This window comes from Eriocheir sinensis, unplaced genomic scaffold (assembly GCF_024679095.1).
Source record: "Eriocheir sinensis breed Jianghai 21 unplaced genomic scaffold, ASM2467909v1 Scaffold749, whole genome shotgun sequence".
NCBI classification, from domain to species: Eukaryota; Metazoa; Arthropoda; class Malacostraca; order Decapoda; family Varunidae; genus Eriocheir; species Eriocheir sinensis.
In genome coordinates, this window is record NW_026112108.1 from 183,820 (window position 1) to 202,014 (window position 18,195).

General features: G+C 43.7%; 1 protein-coding gene across 1 annotated transcript; it reads right to left on the reverse strand.

Moving 5' to 3' along the window:
- Positions 1-2,958: 2,958 nt before the first annotated feature.
- On the reverse strand, positions 2,959-6,543 carry LOC126994213 (uncharacterized). Its single transcript, XM_050853500.1, has 6 exons — positions 5,976-6,543; positions 5,636-5,752; positions 5,166-5,280; positions 4,783-4,982; positions 4,379-4,589; positions 2,959-3,139 (listed from the first exon to the last, which is right to left on the reverse strand). Exons 1-6 carry the CDS (start codon positions 6,310-6,312, stop codon positions 2,959-2,961), a joined length of 1,161 nt encoding a protein of 386 aa, XP_050709457.1. The 5' UTR covers positions 6,313-6,543.
- Between the last annotated feature and the right edge of the window lie 11,652 nt (positions 6,544-18,195).

Sequence of the window (18,195 nt, forward strand, 5' to 3'; positions counted from 1 at the left end):
AAAAATTAATAAATATTTGAACATTATATTGTACAGTCGACGATAGAGAGTAGTGTCACGGTTTTCAGAATGTTTAGTCTGGTGGCGGTATCTGGCAACTATACCACGGTGGCGCATTCACTGGTGATGTTAGTGACTCGTTTCAGTGTGTATCGTGTGTGTGTGACCGTGAAATTATAATATTGTATAATATTATATTATATTATAATATAATGTAGTTAGAAATATACAAGATTACATGCATTCAATTTAGAAATGCGATAATGAATGTCTTCTACATGATGATGACGACGAGGTAAAACATTACGAACAGTCCGAAACACTTTCTTATTAAACTTTGAAAATACCGTGTGCAATGTTGTCCTTCACAGGGACAGGCAGTAATTCATGCTCCTTACCATCAAACAGCAAATAGGCTTGAGGGTCTGTTTAACTCGCAGCCTGAATTCCCGTTACTATAAAGCCTCAAAGACAGTTCAGGAGATCATTAAAAATCTAAAATAATTTATCAGTGAACATTACGTAATATCAAAGTATAAATACGTGTGTGTGTGTGTGTGTGTGTGTGTGTGTGTGTGTGTGTGTGTGTTGATCTCGGGGCGTCGCTGACTAGCTGACCCCTTCGTTTTTCGCTGATGGACATAATGTCTCCCGTCCCCACCCAGCCCCTCTCTCTCTCTCTCTCTCTCTCTCTCTCTCTCTCTCTCTCTCTCTCTCTCTCTCTCTCTCTCCTATTTTTTTAGGTATTAAAAATTATACGTTTCCACAGCCACTGACGTGACAGCTCAGCTGTTGAACAGAATTTTGAGTCTGTGAGACTTACGCAAATTGAATCAGCTTAATTATAATGACTTACCATTCATCCATATAGTATAGTGGCACCCGAACAGCCCAGCTGCCGATGCCAGAGAAAAAATATATTCAAGCAATTTATTTTAGTTCAAGCTAGTAGCTAATACTAACGATGTTTGCTTTATTTCAGCAACATCAAATTTATCAGAGGACAAATTCGTCTTCGTCTTCAAGGATAACTAATAGTAGACTCAAATATGTCATTTATTTCAGAACACACACACACACACACACACACACACACACACACACACACACACGTTTCTCTCTCTCTCTCTCTCTCTCTCTCTCTCTCTCTCTCTCTCTCTCTCTCTCTCTCTCTCTCTCACACACACACACACACACGCAAAACAAGCGCGCACAGGCACACGAATATTCTCTCTCTCTCTCTCTCTCTCTCTCTCTCTCTCTCTCTCTCTCTCTCTCTCTCTCTCTCTCTCTCACACACACACACAAAAGGCCGCACATGCACACGAATATTCTCTCTCTCTCTCTCTCTCTCTCTCTCTCTCTCTCTCTCTCTCTCTCTCTCTCTCTCTCTCTCTCTCTCTCTCTGTGTGAACAAGTGAACATTAATATTTTGTGTACGAACCCCTGTTCTTTATAACATTTTCCAGACGCCGGGGTATAGAGGCTACTAAATTTTGGCAAAGATCTTTTCCTCTCAGACTTTCCCAAATAGTAGTGGAGTGGGTGATTAAGATTTTCTTTGTTCCTAACCATGCTGTGGTCCCATTTCTTTGTTATTTCGGCCCACAGGTTTTCAATGGGGTTAAGGTCTGGAGAACGGGCTGGCCAGGGAATTCGAGTAACCTCAGGATGTTCTTGGAACCACCTGTTCACTGTGTATGCATTATGAACAGGTGAATTGTCCATAACAATGTAGATTGGCTGAGGTGGAGGGATCAGCATCGCTCTAACTGAAGGTAGCATAACTTCTTCCATGAGGGCTCTGTACTGCTCTGCAGTCATCCGTTCTTCGATGACTGCGATTTCACCGGGTCCACTTGCTGCCATCCAGCCCCACAGCCCTGCCGTGATCCTCCCGCTCCTTCGAGAGGGCTGGATGTTCTGTGGCTCATACCTATTAAAAGAAGTATAGCAGTCAACTTTACACAGCACCGAAACATGTTACAGGCATCATTTACCAGACAATGACAAGCGGTATTGTTTGAAGCTTTATAGTGCATTGAACGGTATAATATTTTGATTGTGTAGATTATTATTTTAGCCAGAAATATTTAATAGGCATCCATCTTCAGCAACACTGGTAATTATGTTTTTTCATAACTAGCAACTCACCCATAGACCGGGCGTTGCTTGATGTCCGTTACTCAGTGATTGTCAAGTGTGTTGGGTGTAAGGTTTTATATTTTTTTTTGGTGAACGTTACCTCTGGCTGGCTAGTTTAATTGGTAATGGTAAATAGTTTTAACATTTGAAACACGTGAGTAAAGGTGTGGTTTAAGGATCTCGATCATGGTAGAAGGCAAGGCTTCGGTAAGTCACCGTCTTTTTTGCCATAAAAATAATATATATAAAAAAATAAATATAAAAACATCACCCGACCTGCCTGTCTATACATCTGTCTGCTCTCTCTCTCTCTCTCTCTCTCTCTCTCTCTCTCTCTCTCTCTCTCTCTCTCTCTCCGTAAAATTGGAAATGCATAATACGCACTAAAATGATAGGCATTCGATTTTGTTATACATATATTGGGCTACCTATTTCAGAACTCGCTACATATAAGGTCTGGTTCTGCTACTGTAAATCTCAAACAACTGACAACTCTGCACGCTGTCAGAGGCTCACAGCTGATGAAGTGGTGCCACCATCGAGACTTAGCAGATATTTATATATGTAAATATGTTTGCCTTGCTTGTGTTTGTCCGTGTCTGGTAGCAGACGCCGCCTTATGACCCATGAATACATAGGAAATGTCAATAAAGTCTGAATATATATATATATATATATATATATATATATATATATATATATATATATATATATATATATATATATATATATTTACTTCAGACTTAAAACTTTAAGGCCTTAAAACGCCTAACATGAATATATAAATCTATTTCATCCTCAGCTTTTCGTTCCTTACCTCGTGTTGTTTGGCCTCCAGCAATGCAGCCCTCCATGTGCATCAGAGGAGAAAGTCTTTTCATCGCAGAACACAACATTGTCCCAGAAGTCGTCTGCCGCAGTAATATACTCAAGTGCGAATCCTAGTCGCTCCTCCTTGTTCTCCTGGGAGAGGAAGGGCTTGACGGCAGGGGTCCTGTGGTGTATGTCCGCTCTGTGTAGTATTTTTCTGATTGTTTGAACTCCAAACTGACATCCTATTTTGTGCTTGAGCTGGACTGATGTGGTGAGAGGGCTTCTCCTGGCGGAAGCGATGATGCGTTGCTCCTCCTCTTGGGTTACGTGTCGCGGCCCGCCACTCCTCGGAAGGCTGTTCACGTTGTTGGTTTCTTGTATCCTCTTCATCCATCTATAAACTGTCCTCTTGTTTATATTTAATATCCGTGATATGTCAGACGGGGCAGTCCCTGCAGACATAAGGGCTTTAATCGAATACCGCTGCTCCAGCGTCGTTTCACCTCTGCGCTCCATCGCCGCGCCGTCAAAGTCCGCGGTTGACGGCGTCATCATGTGAACGTTTATAGCCTATTATTACGTATAAAAATTTTAATAAAGAACAAGATCTCGGCTGTCAGGGAATTTTTTTTTTTAAGTTAAAAGGCATAACAATCTCCCTTATAAGTGCAGTATATTTTTAAATGTATCATAGTTTGATAAACAACTTAGAGTTGCTCTTGACTCATTTTGAACGAAACTAAAAGTTCGTGTCAAAATGTAGCGACAGAGCCTAAAGAAAAAATATTTATTAAGCGTTAGCGACGGGCACTTTTGATAAATATCTATCTTAAAATTATATGGAGTGCACCTGTGACCACCGATCCCCACAACAGTACGATTTCGATAGGATATAATAATTTTCATGTCGCGTGGAGGGGTTGCCAGATGTCGCTTTCTGAACGAAACTTACTGGACAGTGTGTCACTACTCTCTATAGCCGACTGTACATACACTCTTGAATCACAGCACCAAAAAATACTAAACATTTTAGAATTATAATGTACTTAACATAGGTGCCTCAATACTCCCTTCTTGAAGGCACTAAGTAATAGGCTGAAGGAAATACAGGTTCAGATAGGCTGTTCCAGAGTTAACCAGTGAAAGGGAAGAATTAATACAGGTACATAAGTGGTTTTATACAGTATAGGGGTGAGCTTGAGTAGAAAGACATGGTGTGAAGATTAAGGAATAAGGGAGGCATGCAGTTAGCAAGTTCAGAAGAGCAGTAAGCATGAAAATAATTAGAAAATGGAGAGCGAAGCAACAATGCAAAGAGATTTTAATGGTTGAAGACAGTTACAGAGAAAAGGTGATTGTAGAAGACAACTGACAGGAAACTTTTTTTTTTTTCAGGAGTTCCATAGCAAGAGCTACAAACTCCTGCAGAGAGGCCATCATGCCTCTCTGTGCTGCCATGTTCTCCAGAACCTGCTGCTGCGTTGCAGCCATCTGCTCAATGGCCTGCACCAACCTCTGCAGTGCCTCCCCTTGCTCCCTCTGGATCATGACGAGAGCATCCAGGCTGCACTGCATATCCACTTGTGTGACCTGAGCTTGGGCGAGAACCTCCAGGTCTTTGGAGTGAGCAACTGCATTTAAAAGGAAAACATTAATTATTCTATTTTTTTACTACAACTTACAAAATATATTTTTAATAAAGTTATGTCTTTTTCCTGAATTACTCCTTATACCTATATATAATACCCACAACTAAACACACATTTGCCAGAAACATGTATACCTAAAAACTTAGACCAAAGCAGCTGGAACAAAAACTGTTACCTGCAGGAGTTCTGCGCCTTCTTCTCTGGGCACCTGGTAGTGGTGGTTGGGAAGCAACAGGCCGGTGGGTAGCGGCAGGCTGGGAAGGGACAGGCCGGGGGGAAGTGAAGGGCTGAGGAGTTGCAGCAGGCTGGGAAGCGACAGGGTGGAGGGTAGAGGCAGGCCGGGCAGCAACCTCACCAGCAGCTGCATCCGTGAAGCTGAAGATATATAAATGAGGGTAGAAGTAAATGTTTTCCTATGTACTGTACAAATAAAATACATTTAATAACTACATTGCTTGACTGTAATAAATAAATTATTGGAAAAGGTTACATGACACATGTGCATACACTGTTCATAGGTATGTAGTGAAGAATAAATCTTAAGTCATACTTATTCACCTTATAGTGGTGTTCTCTTCTAAGTTGAAAATTTCAATAAATTGGGAGTCCCCCAATGAGACACCAACACCACTGCTGGTGGAAGGCTGCGGTTCCTCCACAGAACCTGACAACCCTGTAGAAAGAAAATGCTTGCATTAATTGAGGTGATATTCTGGCAGATATATATTCTTTTAATGCTCTGTTGCTCCTCTGTTTTTTATTAATACTACATATGATTAATTCCTATTTTCCATGCAGCTCAAAATTATCCCTGGACTGTTGCCTCTCCTCTGGCTAATTTCAGCAATAACTTAGGAAATATAAAAAGAAACTACTATAGAAACAGATTAAGGAAGTGAAATGGGATTGGTGGACTGATCTGTGGAGATGTGGAACTAGTGGGGGAATCCCCACCTGTGGAGACCACAGTCCAGGGATCAATTTGTGCTGCATGGACCATAATTGTAATTTGTCTTTGTTTCCCTTACTCATTGTGGCACCCTGACTGTCGGGGAGTGGTAGTCCTGTGACTGCCACAGGGGACATCATCCTTAACACCACCTCCTCTACAGCTGTGTAGCTGGTGGTGTCTGAAGGTCCCCCACCTGCAGACATACAAAAGTTGCAATTATCAACCACTTAAAAGCTCTCATGTTAAGCTAAATTCATCTGTTAAATTTTGGCTTTAATACTTATTATGAGGGTAAATTTTGAGAATCATATACCTTTATTAAAGGAGAGAGGGTCTTTGCCCCCCTTAGTCAGCCGCACAAACTAGGTTTACAACTAAGCTACCGATAACGTTTTGAGCAAAAACGTTGGACTCACCGGTGCCTGCGAGGTGCCTCTGCTCTTTGCCCGCCTTAACCTTCACCAGGCTTCGTAAGTCTTTGAACTTGCGGCGGCACTCCTCTTCTGTCCTCCCGACACGGCTGACCTCGTTGACGAGAGCTGTCACCTCCTCCCACGCTCGCTGTTTTTTCTCCCCCGTCACTTTTGATCCCTCCAGCCTTCCTAGAATTATGTGGCGACGCCGCTCCACCTCCTCCACCAAGGTCAATGCCTCAGTTTCAGAGAATTTTGGCCTCCGCTGATGTTTTACGTATGGAAGCGCCATGGTTAGAAACTCGACTGTGGCGCCACAGTATGTAAACAATGCCCTCATGACTCACTCGGCGATAAGAGAGTCTTCTTGTGATTGGTTGCCTTGCGTGTGACGTCGAGTCAGTGACGTATCACCCCCGGCAGCCAATGAGCACAATTTGAGGCGTCTGCGCCAATCCCAGCAAACCTTGAGGTATGGCTTTGTTATGCTGGCGCACAGAAAACTGGCGTTCGCAAAGAGTAGAGTAAAATACTCCGCGTTACCTTAATGTTTTCCAGTATCGGGCCCCTGCAACAGATGCATGCAGTTGCAAAGGTTCAGCTGCTTGGCAACGTACGGCCTTATTTTCAGTGAGACTTTCTTCATTTCATCTACATTTAGCTAAGATCCTTCACCTCTAGATATAAGACATATTTTTCCTGGCATAATTGTATGGTTTTCCCTTCTATTATCAGTTTTAAGCTTCGTTCTTTTGTTCCTCATTTAGTTGCAATGTTTTCAAAATAATCTCGTGCTACACGACAAATCAGTATTCAACATAATATGAATCGGCAAATCTACATCGCGTGTTATCAATAAGTCTTGGAAACTACTTTTTCCTTCCATATTAACTTGTCTTTTACCGTCATTTTCAATATGGTATCTTTGCACAGAGACAATATTCACGGGTTTCGCTTCACAGTTATTTACTGCGAGCCCTAATTCTTTAATAAATTCAACCGTTAAAACTCACACGCTCCTGTTTCTAGGAGCGCTGCCACTTGCATATGTATTATCATGAGTAGTGCGATCTGCCTAACAAAGTTACTCTTGAGTTATGTTGATTATAGCCTTCTTTTCATTATTTTTAAGGTCACTCCCTTGTTTGTTATAGCCTTCTTTTCCTTATATTTATGTGAGGCGGTTACTCCCTTGTTCGTTATAGCCTTCATCTTATTATATTAAAGGTTACTTTCTTCTTCGTTATAGCCTTCATCTTATTATATTAAAGGTTACTCCCTTGTTCGTTATAGCCTTCATCTTATTATATTAAAGGTTACTCCCTTCTTCGTTATAGCCTTCATCTTATTATATTAAAGGTTACTTTCTTCTTCGTTATTCGCTCATTTTCCGTTTTTTCCACTGCAAGTGTGCATATTTATTTATTTATTTATTTATTTTCATTTATTTATTTAATGTTATTTGTAGTAGATAACTGAGGGGGGCACTACCCTGGCCTCCTCTTCCTCTGATTCTCTTACTTCACACATTTATCTTAATACTTCACACTATTGTCCATATGCTTCCATTTTTTTTTTTTTCATTCATGACTTTTTATCCATACCTCACACTTTTCTTAGTATTTCACATTTTTTCTAGATCATACTCTACACTTCCTACCTGGGGGACGCGGGTTAGGCCTTTATAAAGTCACTCTATGGCTGCATGTCCGCCGCGGCACACCACCACCCTGTGAGGCGTAGAGCCCCGTGTTCCCCTCCATCCTGGGGTAACAATCCTACAACAAACAAACCTGGGAGGCAGGACGCTGCCGCTGCCTGTCACCTGACACCCTCTCACTGAGGAGTGGATCACGGCGCCGGTGGAGAGACTGCCCATCCCTCTCCACTCCGCCCGGGAAGGAACTCATGAATTCTCGGTTGAGTCGCGTGTGCTACCCATTGCACTACAGAACAACAGTGGTTGGCCAGAGTTTCCATTACCATATCGTCAAAGTCCATGTCCTCCGGAAGAACCATTAATTATATGATTAAATCGTCACTATTATTTCCGCCACTTAAAACGAGCAAAGCTTAATGAAAATAAGAGGCGTTTTCTCGTCAGAGTAAATTAAACAAAAGCACTGTAAGCACATGTCCCTATTTATCCCTATACCGCTGCCGCCAGTTTTAGACCCTTCTTTTCTTGTATTAAATCAACTCTTTTATCACTCATTAATTACTCCATAAATGATCTCACCGTCTCGTATCCCTGGTAGCGTGATCCGGCTTAAGTTGTTATTGGAGACTGGTGTTCGGGGATAAACAAGGGAAAAGAAAATATACATTTATTTAAAATTAAATGAAAGTAATTGCCTTACGCAATATTCTATGCTCAGACGATCATAACACTGGCATATTCAGCAATGGATGCAACATATGACAAACGACATGTCTTAAACATAATACTACAATATGTGCTCAGTTGTTGCCAATAATAATGACACTCGTCGTTCCACAAGCAGTGGTTTGTATCTCTCTGCTTACATCACAATCATTATGTACTCTCTTCACAAAATCCTAATAACACATTCCTGTAGTATAATCTACTACAAGTCATGGAAACACATTATTTTACCACACCCAGTGGTTTTACCATTGCTTTACATCGCAAACAAATAACCACAATCCTGTCCCACTCACAATCCTACTTCACATCTCCTACATTATAATCTCCAGGACAATACCGTCGGTTTCCCTTAGATTCTCAATTTCTACTCACGATTAAGATCACAACAGCCATTCTCGGCTGAGTAGCAGGTCTGCTTGAGGCGAGAACCAAGCTCGGTCTACTCATACCACTGATTTCTAGGCCACATTTTCTTTGCTTTAGGCGGACTTACATCCTTGACACGCCCTTAATTTTCTACATAACCAATGGCCAATACTTCCTGTCACCCATCTGCTCGCTCATTATGTTGTATTGTTTTACTTCTCCTGCTATTCGTGAGTCAGTCTTAAGACACTCCCTCAGTGATTTTTCTGTTAAATTATTGGCTCATAACATGTCGCCACGACTGACGTCACGGGTCAGAGTCTTTTTCAATGGTTGTTCACACTTTCTGACCACGCCCACTGGGTATCTGTTTTATGTATCTGAGTCTGGGTATCTGTTTTCCTTTACCCTCGTTGTTTCCTCTTTGTACTTGAGATGTTTACACTGTTATATATGTCACCCTTCTTGTTAGTGTTTGTCCTGTCAGATGTTTACACCGTTGTATATCTCTCATTCCTCTCTGGGTATCTGTTTTTCTTTATCCTCGTTGTTTCCCCTCTTTTGTACTTGAGATGTTTACACTGTACTGTTATGGCTATTCCTCTTGTTTGTTCGTTTTCTGGTTCCTGACACTATTACGTTCGGTTAGGTTAGTATTACGTTCAGTTAGGTTACTATTACGTTCGGTTAGGTCAGTATTACGTTCAGTAAGGTTAGTATTACGTTCAGTTAGGTTAGTATTACGATCAGTTAGGTTACTATTACGTTCGGTTAGGTTAGTATTACGTTCAGTTAGGTTACTATTACGTTCAATTAGGTTAGTATTACGTTTAGTTAGGTTACTATTACGTTCAGTTAGGTAAGTATTACGTTCAGTTAGGTTACTATTACGTTCAGTTAGGTTAGTATTACGTTGTCAGGTTACTATTACGTTCAGTTAGGTTACCATTACGTTCGGTTAGGTTAGTATTATGTTTGGTTAGGTTCAAGTATGTACTGCTGGTATCTGTATCAAGGAAAGTGGCTGAATGAAAATATGATTGATACTTATTGATATATAGTAACACTCGCAGTTTAAAGCCGGTGCTGGTGAAAATGAAATTCATAAATAATATTCTACCTAATAATAGTATCTGTATATACTATAATTATGTAAGTGGTTTAGGTGCAGACCTTAACTCAAAAATTACTGAGGTGTTTTTACCTGTTGTAGTTTCTCTCATGTTCTAGCTGAGGTCTTAGAAATGGGGTCAGCAGCCAGCGCTTGCAACCATACCCGCTGTCACCAAGCAGATGGCAGTTTGCTTGAACATGGTTGTTCTCAAACAGCCGCTTCAGCCCACTTTCATTCAGGATCCTTGCATCATGCACTGATCCTGGCCACTTTGATACAAGGTTTATTATTTTGTAGTTTGCATCAAACACTAACTGTATGTTCATGCTATGGAAGTTTTTTTCTGCTCACATAATCTACTTCATTTTCCTTTGGTGCCATTATTTTCACATGTGTGCAGTCTATCACTCCCACAACACCGGGGAAATGTGCAGTTTGGTAGAATTCTGCCTGCTTTTCGCGAATCTCCGCCTTGTCAAGGGAAAACTGGATAAACCCCCTGACAAGCTGCGGGGCACTGAGGGTGGTCAGTTTCCGCAATCGCCCTGCTGACACTACTCTGGCTCACCCCAAACTCATCACTCGAACACTGTTGCATTTTTCCTGTAGCCAAGTATCGTAGAGTCAGAATCACTTTCAACTCCGGGGTGAGGGAATGCTCCCTTTGAACTGGATCTTGCAGCTCTCTTCTCACCAAACCAGTCACATATTCTATCCCGGCACGGTCTAATCTATACCGCTTGACAAGTTCAGCATCGGTATACATTTCCAAAGCGTCCTTTCGAGCTCTAAAAGAGCGGAGGCTGGGCGAGGAAGTCCGGGCCATGTTGATATGGGTCTGGGTCTGGGATTTACTATTAACTTTACTATTAAGTGTTTAGAAGTCCTCGCCAGCACTCCCAAGTTAATACCGAGTTTAATAGTAGGTATTAGGCTAATAGTTGGTGAGGATACACTTTGAGAGTGAAGTTAATACCAAAGTCGAAAGTTAATACCAAGTTTAGTATAAATAGTTGACGAGGATACGGGCCCTGGCAGGTCTACCGGAGAGCGAGTCAAATTTTGAATAACTGGCGCAGGACGTCATCAGGCGGAGGGCTGGTGGCCATGGTGGGCAGCGTTCCCACCTTTGGGGATTTGTTCTTAAATTGGGACTTTTTAACTCATTTTGGGACAAATCTAGGGATTTGTCATAATCTGGGGATTTCTGGGAAATTTCAAGTACTTATCGGGAATCTTTATGGAATTTTCGAAAGAATGTTGTTTAAGTGGTATCCATTATGTTCTATTGGCAAAAATATAACCAAAATTATAGGAGAATAAAATCTGGCAGCGGAAAAAAAGTCTACCTTATTATTTTGTCAACCGTTTTCTTTGACTGAAGTCTGTTTCATTTGATGTATATATTAACCACCCGTGGCGCGAGACACGACAGTGTTTACAGCGGTCAGCTGACAGATTTGAATGTGCGTCTGTCTCAGCCTGCTACTCTCAGGAGTCAGGAGGATGTAGCTTCACGTCTCCCTCTGAGACAAGGCAACAACGTCGGTGCCACCTTCCACTGCATATGAGGTATTGTATTTGCTCCATGATGATGATGTGGGATGGTGCTAAACTATAGTCTTAATAATCTAATGAGTTCGAATGTTTTTAGTTTTGTAACTAGGACAGTGTGTGTGTGTGTGTGTGTGTGTGTGTGTGTGTGTGTGTGTGTGTGTAGGCAAGTGAAATAGTGCACACTTCAGTGTGTAGGTAGCTGATGGCCTCTGTCTTTGATGGAGTAATTAATACAAAGACTTACCATGTGTGTATTACTTTGTATCTCAATAATTTGTATGTTGCTAACAACGAACACGAAAATACTTTTATTTGAACATTATAGGTAAGGGAAATCTTTTGGGGAATTTTGGTCCAAATTTGGGAATTTTCAGCCCTAGTCTCAGGAATTCTTATTCTGACATTGTGGGAACACTGATAGTGGGTTCAGCTATGGTTTACGCCTCAGTAGCCAGCCGGAAGCGGTGGTGTATGGGTTGCTTGTTCTTGTCAAATCACTATGCCTTGCAGTTGTTCAGTATCTGGCTGCAAGTCTGTACGTAGGCTATTTAACACTCTAGAGAAAGCACCTTAGTCTGTGTGTCCAGGTCAGGGGTGTCCAAACTTTATTTCACAGAGGGCCACATGCGGAAAAGATACGAAGGGTCGGCCCACTCAGTGTATATTTATGGATGGAGATAGATTTTAGGGTTATAGTTTTACAGGAACTACCACATGTATAGCTCAACTGGCCTCTTACATATTCCATATTTTCTTATGTATGTATCTTTTTAAGGAATGTAATTAAGTACATATAGGCAAGTGTACCTTTAAAGGAATATATTTTATATAATGTCTTAATTTATTTATGTATACAGGATAAACTATTGAACCCTATTGTAAGAGGATCGAGTAGCATAAAGCTCGTTAGAGAGGATTTGAATGTAAGCTTATAGTTTTTTATTGTACTTATTATTATTACACAGAAAGATAAGAGCCATAACAAAGGGACGGGCAGTCATTATTTTGATTTAAGGTTTAAGCTCTCCCATTGTGGCCAAAAAGGTATTTAGCATGTTTTGTATTTTTACACTGTCTAGAATATCCATATATAGACAGTCAAGTGAATTAGTGTGTGTAAGCAAGAAACATTACCTAAAGATGTGTACATAATTTCTTTGTGTGTTAAATTCACTACAGAAACCTAGGGTAGGCGGTGGCCGAACTGGTACTGGGCCCACATTCACCGTGTGATGGACGACGCGGGTTCGAATCCCCACGCTACCACTCGGATTTTTCAGTCACCGCCGAGTGGCTTAAAACTACCCACATGCTGTCCTGAAGACCACCCATCAACCCGGACTCTAGAGGAAGCCGTCCAAGCGAATCAAGAACGAGTTCCGGGGGGCAGCATGAGCCAATGCAAGATGGCGCCACTATAAACACTCGCCTGCGCCAGAACGGGCTGGGTCGACCATCAGGCCCCACCTGGAAGAAGCCTTGGGGCGACCATCAGGCCCCACCAGGAAGATGCCTACCGGCGCAATAGGCAACAACGTAAAAAAAAAAAAAAAAAAGAAAATACGAGATTTGTCATTCAAAGACAAAGACAATGAAAGCCTGTTTCGATTCTATTTGAGTTACCGCTCGACGTAAATACTTTCGATTTTATTTGCGTTACCGTTCGGCGTGAATACTTTCGTTTTCTATTTCATCTCTCCTAGCTTCACATGCTGACGTCATTTTATTCGCGCCGGTTGACCCACTGTCCTTTGGTCCTGGTTGCGGGCAGGCTAATCATAGCCCAAGTGGCATCCTTTGCTTTAAGCGACCGACTGACCGACTGGGGTTTCAATTCGTGGCGTCGCAACTATAGCGGTCACACAGCGCTTAACATAATCGCCATCCAGCTCCAAGAGATATACACGAGGTAGTGTGCATAATAAAAATTACAAAGGAAAGAGTAAATTCATACAAATGAATAACAACGACGGCAAGGACCCTACAGGAGACAAGACAATGACCCCCTGAAGGAAACCGATAACACCAATAGGCGTCGACAGGCATGAAGGGGAAGCAGTGGCTTCTCTCCCGTGGCCAGCCCGTCTCTGCCCGTGCGTTAGCGCGTCGCACGGTTCCTGTGGTATGAGCACTGGGAGGCAGTAGGGAGAAGGAGGCTGGGGCTGTGGGTGGGTAGTCCTCTTTACGGGGAACGAGACTGATTCGTGGAGTTCCGAACCGTTACAGAAGGATTCACTCATCGGAATAGCGTGTGGCGGGAGGTGAAGCAGACGCAACGGTTACCCATTTCCCCATTGACTGATATATCCCCTCTCTCTCTCTCTCTCTCTCTCTCTCTCTCTCTCTCTCTCTCTCTCTCTCTCTCTCTCTCTCTCTCTCTCTCTCTCTCTCACTGAAAAAGCATGGAAAGGGAGTGTTAGTCAGGGCTAAAAATATTACTCAAGCTAAAATGCTGCAACATCTACCATGCCCTGCTGACAACATGTTTGAAACGGTCAAAGCACACCATACCTTCAATTATAGTAAAAGCAGTATATATAACCATGACCTCTATGAGTTATCTGAGGAGGAAATACTTGGGATGTGCCCTAGTTCTGTTCATAAGGTGTCCAAGATGAGGGGTTCAGCTAACATGATACTTCTCACCTTTTTTGGTTCTACCCTCCCTGACCGTGTCAGTATTGGCCCCCTCCATCTTCGGGTAAAGCCTTTTGTTGACCGCCCTCTACAATGTTTTTCATGTTACGGGTATGGTCATGGTAAGAAATACTGCACTGAGCCTTCTCGGTGTGGTAATTGTTCTGCATTAGGCTCGCACTCCACGGCGGAATGTGCGTCAGATGCTTATTGCTTCTATTGCCAGGATGCTCACCAGTTGTCTTCCAGACAGTGCCCACGATTTCGCCTGGAACAGGATATTTTGCAACTTGCAAATAGTCAGTTTATCAGCCTTGGTAGTGCGCGCCGTGAACTCCTCTACCGCCAGAAGGCCGGTACTGGAGCAAAGACGTACACCTCATCGCTAGGCACTCGCTCTTCTGCCCAGCCCGCTGCTCAGGTGTCCTCAACGGTTTCCTCCCGGCCCTTTGAAGCTACTGTTATTACGTCCCATAATAGATTTTCCCTTTTGTCCTGTGATTATGTCGAGTCACCTCCAGGTTCTGATGGGGCTTCTCCGGCCTCGTACCAGGTGATGCATGTTGATGTACATGCACCTCACATTGCTTCGCCGAAGTCCGCCAGAGGTATGAAGAAGCGACATCGCGGTTCTACAGATTCAGTTGAATCTATTCCGCCAACCAAGATTACTGTAGGTATACATGATTCTGGGGTCTCTCAGGATAGGCCTATGGAGGAAGATGCGGAGGCTCATATTGAGCCTGCTGAGACCCCCTCTGTTCCAGTTCCTGTTGCTTCTAGTGGTTTTCCTGATCGGGATATGGAAACTGAGGAATCCCTTGGATATAGTGTTGGGAATCCTCCCCGCGAGCATGTAGCTTTGGGGAGTGGTGTGCGGTCTGGCTCTAGTAGTGCGGCGTCCGGAGGGGGCGCAGGGTCCTTTGTTGGGAGAAAGCTCGAGGTCCCTCGACCCGGCTTCTCTCGGGTCCCAGTCTCCTCTTCTCGTCGTATTACCGTACCGAATCAGGTGGGTAAAAGGCAGTCTCTTTCAGGGGCTCGCCTGGAGCGCACTCGAAAATAGACATCTTCCTACTCCTCCAGTGGAATTGTAAAGGCCTACGAGCCTCGTGGGAGGAACTCCGAGGATTGATATCTCGGTTTTCTCCTGCTTGCCTTTGTTTACAGGAGACAATGCTCGGAGACTACACTCACTCTAGTCCTCCTGGGTATCGTGCCATTTACAGTACCCCCAATCCTGGACAGGGCCACCATGGTGGCACCGCCATATTCGTTCGCTGTGATATCCCTTATGTCCCATTATAGCTTCACTCAACGTTGCAGTCTGTTGCTGTTAAGGTTTATTTGGGCAAATTTTATACATTATGTAGCCTTTATCTCCCTCCTGGTGTTCCCGTTGACAGACACGATCTTGACGACCTGGTGCAGGAACTTTCCTCGCCTTTACTTTTATTAGGGGATTTTAACGGTCGCCATCCGTTGTGGGATGATGGTGCTACCAACCCACGCGGACTTTTAGTTGCTTCTTTTATTGAGGATCAGGGATTATAAATTTTAAACTCTGGGGACGTGACACATTTTCATAGCCAGACTGGTACTTTTACCTCTATAGATCTTTCACTTTGCACTTCTAATTATCTTCCTGATTTTCGTTGGCGGGTCTTACCGGACTTGTATGGCAGTGACCACTTTCCAATTTTATTGGAACGCATTGATTCTGTACCACAGTCACGCCTTTCTCGCTGGCGTCTAGATAAAGCAGAGTGGCAGCGATTTACGGAACTTAGCTCCTCTCCTCGTCCGTTGGCTGATTTTGGAACTTCTGATGAGGCTGCATCCTATTTCACTGATGCCCTACATTCTGCAGCCCTTCAATCCGTCCCCAGGACGTCTGGCCAGTTCCCTAAACGTCCTGTTCCCTGGTGGAACGCCGCTTGCACTGCTGCTGTGCAAGAGAAGCGTGCTGCATTCTCTCGACTTAGTCGTCACCGTGGGGACCCCCAGTGTTTGGATGCTTTTCGGCGAGAGCGTGCTCGAGCACGACACACTTTCAAGGAGGCTCAACGAATTTCTTGGAAGGCTTATCTCTCTTCCATCACTACCAGAACTACACTCACAGAAGTCTTTAACAGAGTTCGTAAGATCTCTGGGAAGTTCCCCCCCCTCCCCCTCCAGTGTTATCGCATGCAGGGGAAACGGTGACGGACCCTAAAACTGTTGCTGACCTATTCGCCAAGCACTTTGCCAGTGTCTCTAGGAAAGATCCTACTACACCAGGGGCTCGTCATCGCCGGGATTTGGAATCACTCGGCGTCAACTTCGCTCCCACCGGAGGGAAATCTTATAATATCCCATTTTCTCTCTCCGAGTTGAAGACGGCTTTATCCCAGTGTCATGATTCCTCGCCAGGTCCAGACGACATCCCTTATGCTTTCTTACGCCACATGTCTGACTGTGGTTTTACATTTTTATTGGATCTTTACAATTTCATTTGGCGTACCGGTGATTTTCCATCTCTGTGGAGTGTAGCTGTAATTATCCCCATTCTGAAGCCTGGGAAACATCATCTCCAAGCAACTAACTATCGTCCTATTTCTTTATCATCTTGCATTTGTAAAGTGATGGAGAAGATGGTGAATGTCAGGCTTATGTGGCACTTGGAGAGCCGGAATTTATTGACCCCGGTGCAATATGGTTTCCGAAAGGTGCGCTCCACTTCGGATGCTCTTTTATCCTTGGAGTCCTCAGTTTGTGAGGCGTTTGCCAATAATCACCACCTGGTGACCGTGTTTTTTGATCTGGAGAAGGCCTATGACACCGCTTGGTGTCATGGAATTTTACTTAACCTGTTTGAGTTTGGTCTTCGTGGCCGTCTCCCTGTTTTTATTCAGGAGTTTTTATCTCATCGTCTTTTACGGGTTAGAGTGGGGAGTACTCTTTCCGAGGTTTGTCCACTTGAGGATGGTGTACCACAGGGACGTATTCTCAGTGTTACGCTATTTGCTGTGGCTATTAATGGAGGCGTTGGTGTCCTGCCTGATGGAGTTCATACCTCCTTATATGTAGACGATTTATCCATTTCGTTTTCTGCGGCAAGGATGTCGTTGATTGAACGAAAACTGCAATTGACTATTAATAGAGTCGCCAATTGGGAAAATACGCGCGGCTTTCGATTTTCGTCCTCAAAGACAGTAGCTATGCATTTCTGTCGTCTTCGAGGCATTCATCCGGACCCTGACTTATACCTTGGTAATAGGCGACTGTCCTGTGTAGAGACGACTCGTTACCTCGGTCTTTTATTTGATAGCCGCCTAACCTGGGTGCCTCATTTACGTTACGTTAAGGCGGCTTGCCAGAAAGCCCAGTCCCTCCTTCGTGTTTTAGCTCATACCTCTTGGGGTGCAGACAGGGACACGCTACTCCTCCACAGAACACTCATCCTTTCCAAGTTGGAATATGGCTGCGAGGTATACTCCTCCGCCAAGGAGGCTCACCTACGCGTGTTGGACTCAGTACATCACGCCGGGATCCGCTTGACTACTGGTGCATTCCGGTCTTCATCGATACCTAGCCTCCTCGTGGATGCTGGCGTCCTGCCTCTGGATTTGAGACGCCAGTCCTCTCTATTCCGTTGCTGGTTCCGCGTCCAACGCCTTCCAGAATCAGTTCCTTGTGTGTCAATTTTGCGGGATTCCCGTTCGCCTGCATATGATGAGCGACCTAGTCTCCCTAAACCTTTTGGGTTTCGGGTAGCGTCTGCCATGACACCGTTGTCTTTCCCTCCCATTCCTATCTGCCCTTATCGAGTACCTAGGGTTGGATACTGGCAGTTGCCCGGTGTATCCGTGTGTTCTCCCACTATAGATAGTAAGAGGGATTTACCGCCATACGCGTCCCGAGCCTTATTTTTAGAGCATTTCACTGAACACTCGGACTCCATCCCTGTCTTTACTGATGGCTCTATATTGGATGCTGGAGTTGGCTTTGGTGTTGTGCTCCCCTCCTTCTGTCGGGGAGGTAGTCTTTCTTCTGTTGCTTCTGTATTTACTGCAGAGCTGTCTGCAATAGTCCTCTCTTTACAGATTATTTTTACCCTTCCTGTGGACTCTTTTATGATTTTTAGTGATTCTCGTAGCGCTCTTTCTGCGCTGGGCTCCTTT

Bases quoted from the DNA above. Each gene is read 5' to 3' on its own strand.
- LOC126994213 (XM_050853500.1), bottom strand. From the start codon at position 6,312: ATGAGGGCATTGTTTACATACTGTGGCGCCACAGTCGAGTTTCTAACC. The intron at 5,753-5,975 runs GTGAGTCCAACG...GTATGTCTGCAG, and splicing joins GAGGCACCTCGCAGGCACCG to GTGGGGGACCTTCAGACACC. The intron at 5,281-5,635 runs GTAAGGGAAACA...TTCTTTCTACAG, and splicing joins CAGTCAGGGTGCCACAATGA to GGTTGTCAGGTTCTGTGGAG.